This window comes from Daldinia vernicosa (genome assembly GCF_022497035.1).
Source record: "Daldinia vernicosa strain CBS 139.73 unplaced genomic scaffold F5Y00scaffold_7, whole genome shotgun sequence".
Lineage (NCBI taxonomy): Eukaryota > Fungi > Ascomycota > Sordariomycetes > Xylariales > Hypoxylaceae > Daldinia > Daldinia vernicosa.
Window position 1 is genome coordinate 605,978 of NW_025953923.1, and position 13,875 is coordinate 619,852.

A 13,875-nucleotide genomic window follows, 5' to 3' on the forward strand; every position below is an offset into this window, starting at 1 on the left:
GAATCGCCGAATCAAGAGAGGTATTCACTACTTCTATGTGAATATTTAACATTTAATATATCGGATGGAATAATCTAGGCCTTGAAGTTTACCAATAAAAACCTGCCTACTATGTTGTACAAGTCTGCATGCACCTTGACGCGATAGGCAGGTAAAAATGACAGAATGAATAGACAAACGCAGAGTAAGCAGCCAGGAGCAGCTCATAAGGCAAGGCTCATAATACACCAGACGAATAAAGAGGGTTGAGTACCTACTAAAGCATCGGGTGTAAATACCTCTTCACAATAACCAATCGGAATCATCCCTTAGAAGTATTGTACTTATAAGGTGTATATACCTACCTAGGTATATATATCAGGTACCTATCTACAATTTATACAAGTTGAATCTATAAAACCTACGACCATCGTGTATCCCAAGGCTCGACTACGCATTACCAAATTAAACTAAAACCATTAATTATTTAAACTAAAGTTAATACGATAGGCCTTTTAACTATTTAAACAAACCTCACCAAGATCAAGATCAAGTACGTAGAAGATTGATCAGAGGAATCACGAGAAACAAAAACAGTACCAACCATATCTCCCCTTATTCTATTTACTGGATGCTATCTATTCAGACGGTAACATCTCGTTGAGAGCAAGGGCGACGAATCTCGCACACCTTCTCATCTACTACGATCCAATTGTGACTAACACTAACTAAGCATTGCCCTCGTAATGCATAACAAACCCCCCTATTCCGCCATCCACCAAATATTTATAATCTAATAGCCCTCGCGCTTCGTATTACCATCAAGCATTAATAGCTCATCGGTAATATCCCACAGTTGCGCTGTCCTGTTGGCATGGGCATTCATCCGTGGGCCTTGATTTCGTGCTCTACTGCTCCAAAGCTCGCCCTTCTTAATACAGGATTTGTCGTTGATACTCGGACTGGCTTGCTTCTTCGTATATTGACGTATTCGTTCTTCAATCCCCTCCCGGTCTTCAGATACTTCCAAGTAGCATGGATTGCACCATTCTTTCTGTTCGTCTCCACGTTGACTAGGCCCGTCAACTTGTCCCTTGCCGGATATATCACCCTCAATGTCTTCGAGAGTAACAGACTCACGAAGCCCTCGAACACGCGCTGTAAATTGCTTAAAGACAGCGACTCGCTTCTCTGCCGCTTCTGCTCTTTCTCTCCACATTTTGGCCTCGCGTCTTGCCGCCCTAAGCTGCTCGCACAGCTTGCCGATATCCATGTTCTCTCGGGCTTCCAACTGTCGCCGTAGCTGAGTGTTTTCTTCCGCTCGGTGCTCGAGATGCTTCTGTAGGTGGCGGATCTGGGCATGAAGCATCGAGTTACCACTTCCAGGTCGAGGACTTTCAGTTGATGCTCTACCATAGTTTTCATCACACGATGGGGGAGAGGATGGATACGGTCGAGTAAAATTGATGTGTTGAGCAATCGGAGGCTCCTCAAGGGGAGGAACCATAGTTCCTAGGCTCGGCGGCTGGTCAAGCTCTCGATCGCGCGCAGGAACTGGCCGAGGCGTCGAACTCAAAGGCACTTTTTTCGAAGCGGCCAACGTATTATCAACAGGACGTAGCGAAATTCTAGGAAATTTAGTTGGCGTATTCACAATATTTACACCCGAAAACCCTGAGCCACAAGTGCCGTCATCTATTGATAACCCTGACTCTCTGCTTCGCGTTGGTGTCTCCGGTGGTTGAAATCTTCCTTTAGAGCCATCAAAGGTAATAGACGGCGTGTTAGTTGTTGGTGTATTGTTGGACCTAGCCGCCTTGGACGGCGAGTTGCTTATAGAATACGGAGATAGTATGCTGCTGGAGTCACACCCTATTCTTTTAGGACGTATAGTTGCCGTGCTAATAGGGGAATTATTGATAGTATTGTCAAATAGCGCAGCAATGGCCTTCACTGCTCCTTGTGTCGGTTTAGAGCTTGAACGATATAAAATAGGCCTGCTTCCCCCCTCGAAAACACTTCCACCTGGCGATAATCCTGGTTTGCGTAAAGCTGATTCTTTTAAAGGCCCAGATTGAGGAGATTTCTCGAACACGCTTTTTTTCTCAGGTGAAAGCTTAGCTGGTTTCCGTCTTCCTTCACTTCGCGTGTCCATTAGTTGTTGTTTCCATTTCGGGGTGGATGGTATCTCGTTTCGCTGGATCGACAATTCCTCGCTCCGTCGAAAGCTACTATTGCCTGGACTGCGCCTTAAACGTCTTTCTTTTGCGGCCTTTGCTAGAGATTCCGTGCTGGTTTTACTGGCTAGACTTAAGGCTTTCCATTTTTCAGAATAGTCAACATTCCGCGCCGGGGTATAAAGATAATCTCCAGCGTGACTACTATGGTACTCTTCGGTTGTACGGGATGACCTGGCTGGGGTTATTGTTTTCTTTGACGGCGATTTCTTAAGCATGCCAAACTCTTTGGCTCTTGGTGTGGCATAACCTTGTCGTGACGAATATCCCTCATTGTTGCTAATTTCGACGATGGATGACTTGACGCTATGAAAGGTTAACTCACTTCCGGACAGTATATGACTTGACGAGCTTCTGTTGTGGGGAACCGAAGGATCCTCGTGCACATCAAGTGTACGAAATGGCCGCTCCCTGGTCCGGCCTCCAGTCTCGCTCTCACCGCCACCCGACGCTCTGTCCAAACTTTGATTTTCCAATGCGCTCTCAATACTATCACTAGGCGAAGTTCGCGCAGCGGACGATATTGCTGGATGAGACGTTTGACCTACACTTGCTTCATCACTTCCTGCATATTGGCTAGCTGGTGGACTTTCTTCAGCTGTGGGCGAGAGACAATTTTCTGAAATCCTGCTTGAGGTTTTACGTGAAGGACAAGAACTAGACGGCCGTGATCGCCGTCGCTTGATGGATATAGGCTCAGGCTCAGCCCCTGTATTATCTCGGAGCTTGAACGAGCTGGTCTCTGTTTCTGATAATTAGCACACGACGCCGTGAATCATTGGCATGTCTACTTACTAGGGAATGGAGTTGGACTTCTAGTTAAAGGAGAAACGCTTCTACCTTTCTGATTATGCAATGGTGCAGGGCTACTCCATTTAGGTGGCCTTCTTAATGGAAATGAATCTGAGGCTGAAGAACCTAACTTAGCCTTATTCGTCTTACGTTGGGCGATGTGTTCATGTCTGCTGATCTTCAGGGTGCCCAGGCTCCGCATTTGCCGAACCACCTCCCTCCAGTGTATTATTAGCATCTCCGTGATGTTATTGGCGACATGTATCTTGTCCACCGTGTAGAGAGAAGCCGAATCTTCAGCACGAGATTTAGATTTCCTGTGTTTATACCTCTCCTTTCGGGACTTCGGAGCAGACACTGGGAGCAGTACTAGTCCAGCTGCGGGGTCTGCTAATTTCATGCTGTAAGAGTCGATCAGATCATTGATCAAGAGAGGACCAAATACTATGCTTAAAGCATTGTATCCCATCAAGTCGCTTGTCGGGAGTGGCCTCCCGTCTTCATCTTCTCGAGGTGCATTTTCAGCAGCTCGGCCGACGAAACATAATAAGCCAAATACGGCACATATCAGCTCCCTCTGATACTGTGATCTCACGGTCCCAATGGCGAGTGCAATCAACCGTGCGCGAAGTTTACTTTCCCTGGTCTTAGTGAGCTCGGGATCAGCATGTAATTGGCTGTAAATTGCAACGAAGGCGTCAAAAAGGGATAACGAGCCTAGAATGCCCCCGGGCAGCCCAGCTATAAATTTTTTGAAGGCGGAAGCAATATCATGAGCGCTACATTTGATGTGCGTAGGAAGATTCGGGCATCGAGTTGTAATTGAGATGGCATTTGCGCCCCTTGCGTCTCTATCAGGGCAGTAGTAGTCATAGAGTATGCTCACAACTCGAGCAGAGCCCGGTACCCGAAAAATCCCTCTTGTGTCAGCTATGATGAGCATACATTAGCTAAAAGACTTAGAATAGCAATTATTGCAAATCCCCTACCGTGTTGTACAAGAGCTTGCGCGAGCGCACGGAAGCACGTAGGCAACACCAAAGAGCACGGAGCATATTCAGTGGGTAAGTAGAATATACTCTTCCCACATAATCGTACCAAATCCTGGAGATTTTCGCCTTTTAATTCGTCCCTTTTCACGTGGTGTACAAGATTCAGAGCAACATCGCTGACGCTTCGTCGATGCCTTAGCTGTCGTGGTTCTGACCGGATGATTACGGTCTGTGTTGACTGGCCAGAAGACGTTCTCCGTAAGGCTTTGGAAAGCCAGCTCGGTCTCCGGGTTGGAACGGACTTGTTGATGTCATTATAATCGGTCTTATTATAAGATATCAACCTCACTTACAGCGTCTACGGGGAAATCTCTAGTCACAAGTAGCCGAATACCGTACTAGAATCTCTCAGTCAATATCCGTCGAAAGATGAGCACTGAACGGAATGCACCACCCTCTTTGCGAGTCGATTATATTCGTCGACAAATTCTTCCCTGCCATCTGCCTCCTCACTTTCAGAGAGAAGCCCGAGTTCGCCACTAGAAGACGTCCAAGTATTAGTTTTGCAGCCGTAACGAGTATTTAAGGCGCCGAGTGACCGCGATGTAGTCAGCACTGGGTATGGTTTAATAATCGTCGACTGCGAAAACGGGCGTCTTCGTTGGTAAGGGAAAGGGTGAGAAGACGTAGAACAGCTAGCGGGTACAGGCTCTTTTCCTTTAATAGGAATTGGAGCCGTAGCGGCATCATGATGGTAAGACTGCATCTGGTCTATTGGATAAGGGGTAAATTCTAGATACCTATAGAAGACAAGGAAGATGTTGGATAACTAGGTGAATGATGATGCATGCAGTTTAACAACGAGGAAGAAATCTATAAACCTGACTGACGTACCTACATACATAGAACTAAGAGCCTCCACATAAGGTAGGAAGTCTATCCTTCCCTGTTTTGTCTACCTACCTATTAGAAGACCTTAGAAGACCTTGGAGGAAGCGACAAGTTGTGGCAAGTGATAATGCCTTCTGCAGTAAGATAGCAAACCCTAGCGATGGAAGTGTCAGTATGCTATACCTACATGTACCTAGGTAGGCTATATACATGTACGTACGTGTAAGTGCCTAAATAGGGTACTCACGTAACACACCATCATATAGAAATTCCGTGTAGTGAGGCGATCGTAGAATAACAAGTAACAAACATATACATCCTCTATATGTAGGGTTAGCTAAGGATTCTAGCCAGGTAAATGCTTATATCATAAACCTAGCCTTTTAATGCTAAAAATCTAGTGTACTCTTAAGACGTGTCATACTCATAGTAGGTAGTAGATCCGGACATTTTCGTCTTCTACCAAGCCGTGCCCCCAAATCTGATCCTTATAATCCCCCCTAATCCAAAGTAGTCGTAATCGATTAGATAGATCAGCGTGAGGATATGGAGACAATGAAAACCTATGCGGGCTCAAAAGGACTGATCCTTATAAACCACTTTAGTCTTTCGAACGCCAGACTCCCCTATAATGCCTACCAATAACACACTATGACTCCATGATCCTCGTATCCCTATGGTTTCCAGATTCCAAGGTACCGTACCGTCATTACAAAAAGCGTCGAGTTACCATCGACTTGTTACGGCGGTGGGAAATTTTCGCCCTCGTCGCTAGTAACGCCAGTAAATAAGACGTACCTAAGGATGTCGGATAGCGAGATAATTCCCTTCAAATGCCAATTGTCATCAATGACTACTAGCCTATGGACTCGAGACTGGCGTAGCGTAACGAATATCGAATCAAGCCTGTCATCCTCTTGGCAAGTGTAGATACCTTGGAAATCTTCCGGTCTCTTCGTCAACGCTTCTCCTACTGTTGATTTTAATTCGTCATATGCGCCTCCTTTGATACAAGGTATAACATCGACGGCCTCGAACACGTTGAGTACGACATTGTTTTTATCAATAATAGGCACAGCAGAGATGTTATGCACCACCATCAAATTGATCACCTCCAGGACCGAATCCGTCATCTTAGCCGTCGCGAGGTTGCTGTATGTCCCTAGCCCGATCTCCCGTACCGTCTGCTTGAGAAGCATAGTATGCTGTTCCGTGTTGACGGCGATGAACTTCAGTATTCGGTACTGCGTAATCACGCTGACGACTGTCTCCCTCTCGGTTTCGTGGTCGATATCGACGAGAGGAATACGACGAGCGCGGCTCTTAAGCATACGACTGCAGGCTTCGTAGAGTGGCCTCGACGGATGGACGGACACGGTCTCCAGCGGAAACACGCCGATTGCCTTTTCGATGTCTTTGAGTAGCTGGAGTGTCAGCCACAACCAATTCAATGCACATGTCCCCGCACATTCGCAATTCGGGTGCAACGTACCGCGGAGGCTACTCAGCCTAAACTTCTCTACGTCCTCGATGTGTTCGGGGAATTGGCAGTAATATTGTATCAGGTTTATATAATCGGTTGCGGTAAGTAGACCGGCGAACCTGGACTGCTGCGAATCCCAAAGAGGCGCGGACACGATTCCTAATAGCTCACGTTAGGGGCTGTTCGGGCCATCGCGGGACATACATGCGTGTATTTGAAGTACCATTCTGGATCAAAATATCCAAGCTCTTTTTGATTAGTAGATCATTGTCGAGTACGATGAGGCGGAAAGATAACGGGAGCACGTCGTAGCTAGTTCTAACCCGAAGAAAGTTGCGCAAGCCTTTCTATAAGAACGGAAAGTTAGTAGTAAGTCCCAACAAGTTCCAAGGTCCGAGAACCGGATTCGGTAGAGACAAGGCGGGCGATACGACACCCGGGGGATTTATACTATAGAGTACAAAAGTGTATATGATGATGACTTACTAGGCCTTGCAACTGTTCTTCGTCAATGGGACTCATTGGTATCGTGGGAACCGGTGTTGTACGACTCCGAAATTTGGGTCTGAGATACGATGATGGCCGCACAAATGGAAGCTCGTGACCTTCAGGTAGCGGCGGTATGTAGGGCGGTATGTAGGAGGGCAAGTCCGAGGACATGGCGGGGGCTGGAGCGTTTGGCGCACACTGTGGCTCGTCGGCTTGTGCATTATTACCTGACTTACGGCTCGAAGGGTCATCCATTATCTCTTTTTTTTTCCCCTTATCCTTCTTCTTGGGGTCGTTGGGGTTTAAGCCAGGTCGGGCGGAGGCTATTGGTGGGACACCCGTCCTTCCGGGAGGTGTGCAACTGAAAGTTTGCAGCAGGTGTGAGCTTGGGAAAGATTTCGGTGTAGGAGGCGCTTCTTTGCTGGGGAGAGAAGAGGGGAGGGGGTGGGGAGAGTAAAAAAAAAGGGTTTCTGTTATCGGGTAGAGCTGCTCGGCGATTGGAGAACTACTAGCTCTAGACTAAAAGCAGCTTGGGAGTTGCTAACTGAGACAAGAGATGAAGACATGGGACATGGATATGAATATGAATATGGACAATTGAATAGGTGATGATGGTGAGGTGAGGTTTAACGGCGATAAGAACAAAGGTTGTTGATAATGGATAATAATAGTAGTTAGGTTAGACTGGGCAATACATACACTAATAACCTTGGTAATTTTTCTATTGAATGGTCCAGACCGGGCCGTAATTGAACGGGCAATTGGTACTGGCTATCACTGATTGATAATCTATCTTACTTACTAAATAAGGTACCACCTTTAAAAATGATTTGTGTGGATTGAGGTTCAAATTGATGGGGGTTCAAATAGGTAAATGGTTGTAAATGGTTGTAAATGGTAGGTACATTGATACTCGGAGATCTGATGGGGCTGGCTGGTGCAGTTGATGTAAGAGGGGCAACTGCTGAACTGCAGTGCTAGTGCTGCCGATAAGCGCGGCTACATATGGGTTACACCAGCTGTGTCTATGTGTACGGATTATGTATTTTGTATAATACAAGGCCTATGCGGGATGCTCAACTTTTTATTTTAGTCTGAATCAATTCGGAACCCGGTACCATTATCTCGTGTTGAACATTCCCTTTATATAATCTTGACCTACCCACCATACATATCTTAGGATGTATGTAATCAATAATTACCTAGATCTGTTGTTAGTTATATTAAACCGCTTACATGTATGTGGGACAGGATTGGGGAATCATATTAGGTGTGAAAGTTATTATAGTTAGTTATCTGTAAATGATCGAAGTAAGATTTCAAAACCTGGGCCGGCTTAATGATATAAACTTGCATAGAGATTGGATAAGTATGGAATTTGGCTACTTCTCTTTCAACTTCAATGGAGTAATAATAAGACGAAATCGCCCACTTACGAACTAGCAGTGTAACAGACTGCATGCACATGCTAGTATAAAGCCGAGACCCTCCCCTCCTATATGTATTATATGTCATGCCAACCTTTGGACTGCCGGAAGAAAACATATTCGGCATCTTTAAATCAGAGCGCAGGAAGAAGATAAACAATCAAGTGACCTATCATATCGTATTAAAGATGTGATGTAACACCGAGGAGACACAAGGGGTATCATCTAAGAAGATGTCTCTGATTGATCGAGGACTAGGGAATATTACTCAATCACCAAGCTAGATAGAAGAACGCAAAGATAGGTAGCTGCTTGTCTATTGTCTAATCGCAGCCATCAACCTAGAGCATAATGCCATAAAGGCAACTTATTGAAGGATAGCGAATGTCTTACTTATTCTTGTTTAGCCTACCCCATTTACTCAATATTGGTGTAGAATAAAAACTTATGTAGTAAAACATTGGAGGCGAAGGTTGTCGTCATCTAGTAGTACGACTGCTGACGAGGAGGACATATTATTGAGGCAGGGAAAACAGTTAGAAGTGGTGTTGGGTTAATCAGATAAAATTATGGGAGCTTGTGAAGCTTGTATGAATGAATACTTAAATCGTTATCATTCTGGCCTTGGCTTCTCGAGAGGGTAGGATCTCGTGGCTCATTTTAAGCAATGCCGGTAGCCATAAGTAGAAGTATCCCACTATCCTGCAGAGTCAAGGGGTGATTGGCTACTTAGGATTGGGAATAACTTCAATTCGACGAGATATTGCAATTTCATGACAAAGATTTGCCTGATCTTGGTTACCATCAGACGGAAAGCTGCATAATGGATGGATGGAACGTCATATCTTTGAGACAGAGGGTGGATACTCTCTTTCACACGCTAAATAACAAGCTATGGCCGCAACAACTTAGGTATGTTGTTTTGAACTGCTAAGGCTTATTATTAGCTTAGAGCGGGTTGGCTTTATGGCTGCTGTAATGCAGAAAAGCTGTCCAGAAAAGGTAATAGGGTTTCGTGGGTAGCGGTTTTACATACGTCAACTTGCACTTTGTTTCATCCAACAACAGCTTTGGCCTTTAAGAAAAGACGGCCTACCATCTATACCGCTAAAGTATAATTATGTACTATGTACCGCACGTACCTGGTCGCATACAAGCCTTTTTACGTGTATTGTTGATTTGACTGTAGATTATCATCAGTAATAACAATCAGTAACAATTTAGTACGACTTATTTCTAAAGGATCATTAAGTTGGTTATCCCATTCAATTAATATAATAAAACTAACTACATGAGGTTCAATTCTGCAAATGCTTTGGCATGCTTTATCGAGCTTCTATTTATGTTATTAACATTTGTGTACATGTTGCATATAAAGATGAGATAAGTTAAAGCGCATGAAGGTGTGCAATTTGAGGTACAATGCAAGTACAACCAGTTGCTATCGAAAGTATCTAGATAAGCCTCGAAGCAGGTCGAGTACTTTTCAGGTACTTGGAGAGGTACCCACCAGGGAAAGCTCAGGCGACATAGCTTTCCAGCCGAAACCTTCCGGTCCCAGCTCCATGACAGCCATGACAGCAATGCGCACCCCTATGAGATGAGATTAAGAAAGAAGCAGAAAAGGCTTAACCCCCCCCCATCCCCCATCAAAACCCACCAACTGCGCCTGCGCCATTCCTTCTCTGTACGCAACCACACAGCGCGACCCGGCCCACCTGCAGCAGAGGCGGCAATAGCGCAGCAATCGCTATCGACGTATGTAAAGGTAAAAAAAGTTAGGAAGTCAGCAACTGGAGCGACTGGGGGGAAGGAACAAGGGTCGTCCAATGTCGGGACTTGCCAAAACCTCTGCTACCTACGCAACCTTTTTGAGCCTTCTGGTGCAACTGCAACTTCGTAAACATTACCCCAGTAATAAACTTCTTTAACTTCACCTCTCCCTCTACCACAACACACATTCCGGTCAAGATCGACCTTCTCCTCATCGTCCCGTTCCGTCGATGCATGCAATCTGGCACTACTTTCGCCGCGTCGACCTGGACGAGATTATCCGCCTGCCCTAGTCTCTCACGAGGATACATCACAGGACCATCACCGTCTCCAGAGAGCAGGCTTATTATTTGGACCTGACACCAGTACTGACCGTACTTTACCGACCAGGTTTTAATAATTTGAGCAACCTGAAAATCGAGAGCACCCGCTTATTAGCATCATCTCTTTTTTTTCCTCGTGTCGTCGACTGAGTCCAAATCAATCACATCACGGTTTCTAGCTCTACCCATAGCGATGGGGGCCTGCCAATCATGCTGCGGAGGTAACACAAGTCCATTCTCCTATCAAGAAGACCCCTTCTAAGTGCTAAACGCCATACAGGCAAATCTCGCGATGGTCTCTACGAACCAGTATTGGCCGATAGCGAACGAGAAGCTGTCGCCGATTTACTCCAATACCTCGAGAACGTATGTTACGACCGACCAACCCTTACGCTGCTCAAAGCTAACTTCTTATCTTAGCGCGGCGAGACGGATTTCTTTTCGGGCGAGCCTCTTCGAGCTCTGAGCACCCTCGTATTTTCCGACAATATCGATCTTCAAAGGAGTGCAAGCTTAACGTTTGCCGAGATCACGGAGCGAGGTACGTAACCTAATATTCTTAGCGCTCTAACGAAAGAGGCGTTGTATCACAGAGCTGTCGAGTGACATGACTCTACCGCTCTGTTTTTCACCGAGTTACGAGCTGTGGCTGACCGCCTCCCAGATGTTCGCGAGGTCGACCGCGATACGCTAGAACCCATCCTTTTCCTACTTCAGAGTCCCGATATTGAAGTACAACGAGCAGCCAGTGCTGCGTTGGGGAACCTTGCCGTTAATAGTAAGTAAGAATCCGCGCTGTGATTTAGTCTTTTGTCTTACCAAGCTACGTAGCCGAGAACAAAGTCTTGATTGTTCAACTAGGCGGCTTAACTCCGCTTATACGTCAGATGCTTTCTCCCAATGTTGAAGTACAGTGCAATGCTGTAGGATGCATTACTAATCTGGCTACCCATGAAGAAAACAAGGCAAAGATTGCACGATCAGGAGCCTTGGTTCCACTTACTCGGCTGGCTAAGTCAAGAGATATGAGGGTTCAACGGAACGCAACCGGCGCCCTTCTCAACATGACACATTCAGGTACGCTTTCAGCTCCTAGTAACTGGTTTGTTGAATTGTTCTAATACTATTTACATAGATGAGAATCGACAACAACTCGTAAATGCAGGCGCCATCCCCGTACTAGTCCAACTTCTATCGTCTCCCGATGTCGATGTTCAATATTATTGCACGACAGCGCTTAGCAACATTGCCGTCGACGGCAACAACCGCCGGAAGTTAGCTGCGTCGGAGCCTAAACTTGTCCAGTCCCTTGTTAACCTAATGGACTCTTCCTCTCCTAAGGTGCAATGCCAAGCCGCATTAGCGCTTCGAAACCTCGCTTCCGACGAGAAATATCAGCTAGATATCGTCCGAGCGCAAGGTCTTAACCCGCTGCTACGCTTGCTTCAGTCCTCTTACCTACCTCTAATCCTCTCCGCGGTTGCTTGCATACGTAACATATCCATCCATCCCTTAAACGAGTCTCCTATTATCGAAGCTGGATTCCTGAAGCCTCTAGTCGACCTTTTAGGTTCCACCGATAACGAGGAAATCCAGTGCCATGCCATATCGACCCTCCGAAACCTTGCCGCAAGTTCTGACCGCAACAAAGCGCTGGTCCTCGAAGCTGGTGCGGTACAGAAATGCAAGCAGCTTGTCTTGGATGTTCCGGTTACCGTCCAGTCTGAAATGACGGCTGCAATTGCCGTCCTTGCACTATCTGACGACCTCAAAACGCACTTGTTAAATCTCGGCGTGTTCGACGTCCTTATCCCTCTAACACATTCGCCAAGCATTGAGGTTCAAGGCAATAGCGCCGCAGCCCTCGGCAACCTGTCCTCGAAGGGTAAGTCTTGATTCTAATTTTATTGATCTCCTAGTTATTAATATGGCGCAGTTGGCGATTATTCTATCTTTATCCAGGACTGGACAGAACCAAACGGCGGCATCCACGGTTACTTGAGTAGGTTCCTGGCCAGCGGCGATGCCACGTTTCAGCACATTGCTATTTGGACTCTCCTCCAACTGTTGGAATCTGAAGATAAGACCTTGATTTCACACATTGGAAAATCGGATACAATCGTGGAGATGATTAAACAGATCGCGAACCGACAACCCGAGTCAGATAACGAATACGAGGAGGATGACGAAGGCGAAGTGATCAACCTTGCGCAGCGTTGCCTGGAGCTGCTTGGTCAGAGCATGTCGAAGGCGCACATAGAAGGATGAAGTAACAGACTACCGCATTTCTTTTTTGTTTTAATTATCGATACTGTCAGACTCCCCCTATTCAAGCGGGCATTCACACGGATGTGGTTGGTTCCCGGTGTTTGAGGCGTATGTTATATAAGCATGCATGTGTATTTCGTCAACGATAAGGCTGCTTCGATATTTTATTAGGAACGCATATTCTCATTGGGTGGTTTGAGTCGCGGGTGGGTGTATTGCAGGTTGCATTTGCCCCAGAAGCTAGCTTAGTGGAAGACACTCGATCTCATTTGTACGCGGCGGCGTAGCCGGTTGAAAAGATGACTACTTGACCAACCACTCCTAATAAGTCATGAGCTACTCTTGCGAGCCTCATGCGCGGAGCTAAACTCTTGTAATTAGATTGCCCTTCCTCATCAAAAATGATATCCGGTAAACAATGCTTCCGAGACGCCTCCATGTGATGCAAATTGTAATACAAATATGATACGCCCGTGAGCTTTTCGCAATATACCTAGGTAGCTTGGGTAGTTATACTCATAGCAAACATGAAAGTGGTCATGCTCTACGCGAATCCGATACAGGCTGAAGACCGCTTTCCACCTTGGTGAACCAATTAAACGGCCACCAACCATTCACGACCACTTTGGCAACCACTTTACCCTTGATAAGACCCATGGGAATGGGACCAAAGTCGCGACTATCCCTAGACCAGGGGAGGTTGTCTCCGACTATGTAACAATGACCTTTAGGTATCTGAAGTAGGACTTGGTCAATACTATATCCTCACTCTTCCTCATAAGAGGTAGGTACCTATCTATATAAGACGCGAGCAGAGTAAATAAAATAAAAGTCAATCAACCATAACATACCTGTATCATAGCATCAGCGCCCACGCCCGGCGAATTCAACAGCACGTAGTCCCCCGGCAGGCCCAGCACGCGCTTGATGCCCTCCTCGCCGGGCTCGACGGGGATGCTGTACACGACGCAGTCGCCGACGCGCACGCCGCGGCCGCGCCGGTGCGACCGGTCCGTTACGAACCACTCGTTCATCGTCTGGAAGGTCGGCAGCATGGATGGGCCCCACCCGTAGCCCGTGCTGTACCCGTAGGTCACGAGCAGGTGGCCTAGGGCTAGCGCTTTGGTCGTGTATAGGAGCACGCGGAAGGGGTGGCCTAGGAGGGACGGCATTGTGGCGTGGTGGTTGGCGGGGGGTTGTGTGAGTGTGGGTGTGGGTGAG

At 46.6% G+C, this 13,875-nt stretch overlaps 4 protein-coding genes across 4 annotated transcripts; 1 reads left to right on the forward strand and 3 right to left on the reverse strand.

The window, feature by feature from the left end:
- Positions 1 to 772: 772 nt before the first annotated feature.
- Positions 773 to 4,766, reverse strand: F5Y00DRAFT_258758 (uncharacterized protein; the record flags this gene model as incomplete). The annotated part of the gene is made up of 5 exons (XM_048010761.1): positions 773 to 2,958; positions 3,012 to 3,938; positions 3,998 to 4,301; positions 4,354 to 4,398; positions 4,452 to 4,766. 5 exons carry the CDS (start codon positions 4,764 to 4,766, stop codon positions 773 to 775), a joined length of 3,777 nt encoding a protein of 1,258 aa, XP_047868280.1.
- A 560-nt stretch (positions 4,767 to 5,326) lies between these two features.
- On the reverse strand, positions 5,327 to 7,590 carry F5Y00DRAFT_193662 (CBS-domain-containing protein). The gene is made up of 5 exons (XM_048005216.1): positions 7,563 to 7,590; positions 6,861 to 7,224; positions 6,598 to 6,721; positions 6,384 to 6,533; positions 5,327 to 6,305 (listed from the first exon to the last, which is right to left on the reverse strand). The coding sequence occupies exons 2-5, from the start codon at positions 7,116 to 7,118 to the stop codon at positions 5,632 to 5,634; spliced, it is 1,206 nt and encodes a 401-aa protein (XP_047868281.1). The 5' UTR covers positions 7,119 to 7,224; positions 7,563 to 7,590; the 3' UTR covers positions 5,327 to 5,631.
- A 2,887-nt stretch (positions 7,591 to 10,477) lies between these two features.
- Positions 10,478 to 12,852, forward strand: F5Y00DRAFT_193697 (vacuolar protein 8). Its single transcript, XM_048005218.1, has 7 exons — positions 10,478 to 10,607; positions 10,667 to 10,752; positions 10,807 to 10,927; positions 11,051 to 11,164; positions 11,218 to 11,463; positions 11,522 to 12,271; positions 12,323 to 12,852. Exons 1-7 carry the CDS (start codon positions 10,580 to 10,582, stop codon positions 12,652 to 12,654), a joined length of 1,677 nt encoding a protein of 558 aa, XP_047868282.1. The 5' UTR covers positions 10,478 to 10,579; the 3' UTR covers positions 12,655 to 12,852.
- A 339-nt stretch (positions 12,853 to 13,191) lies between these two features.
- On the reverse strand, positions 13,192 to 13,826 carry F5Y00DRAFT_258761 (LexA/Signal peptidase; the record flags this gene model as incomplete). The annotated part of the gene is made up of 2 exons (XM_048010762.1): positions 13,192 to 13,389; positions 13,506 to 13,826. 2 exons carry the CDS (start codon positions 13,824 to 13,826, stop codon positions 13,192 to 13,194), a joined length of 519 nt encoding a protein of 172 aa, XP_047868283.1.
- Between the last annotated feature and the right edge of the window lie 49 nt (positions 13,827 to 13,875).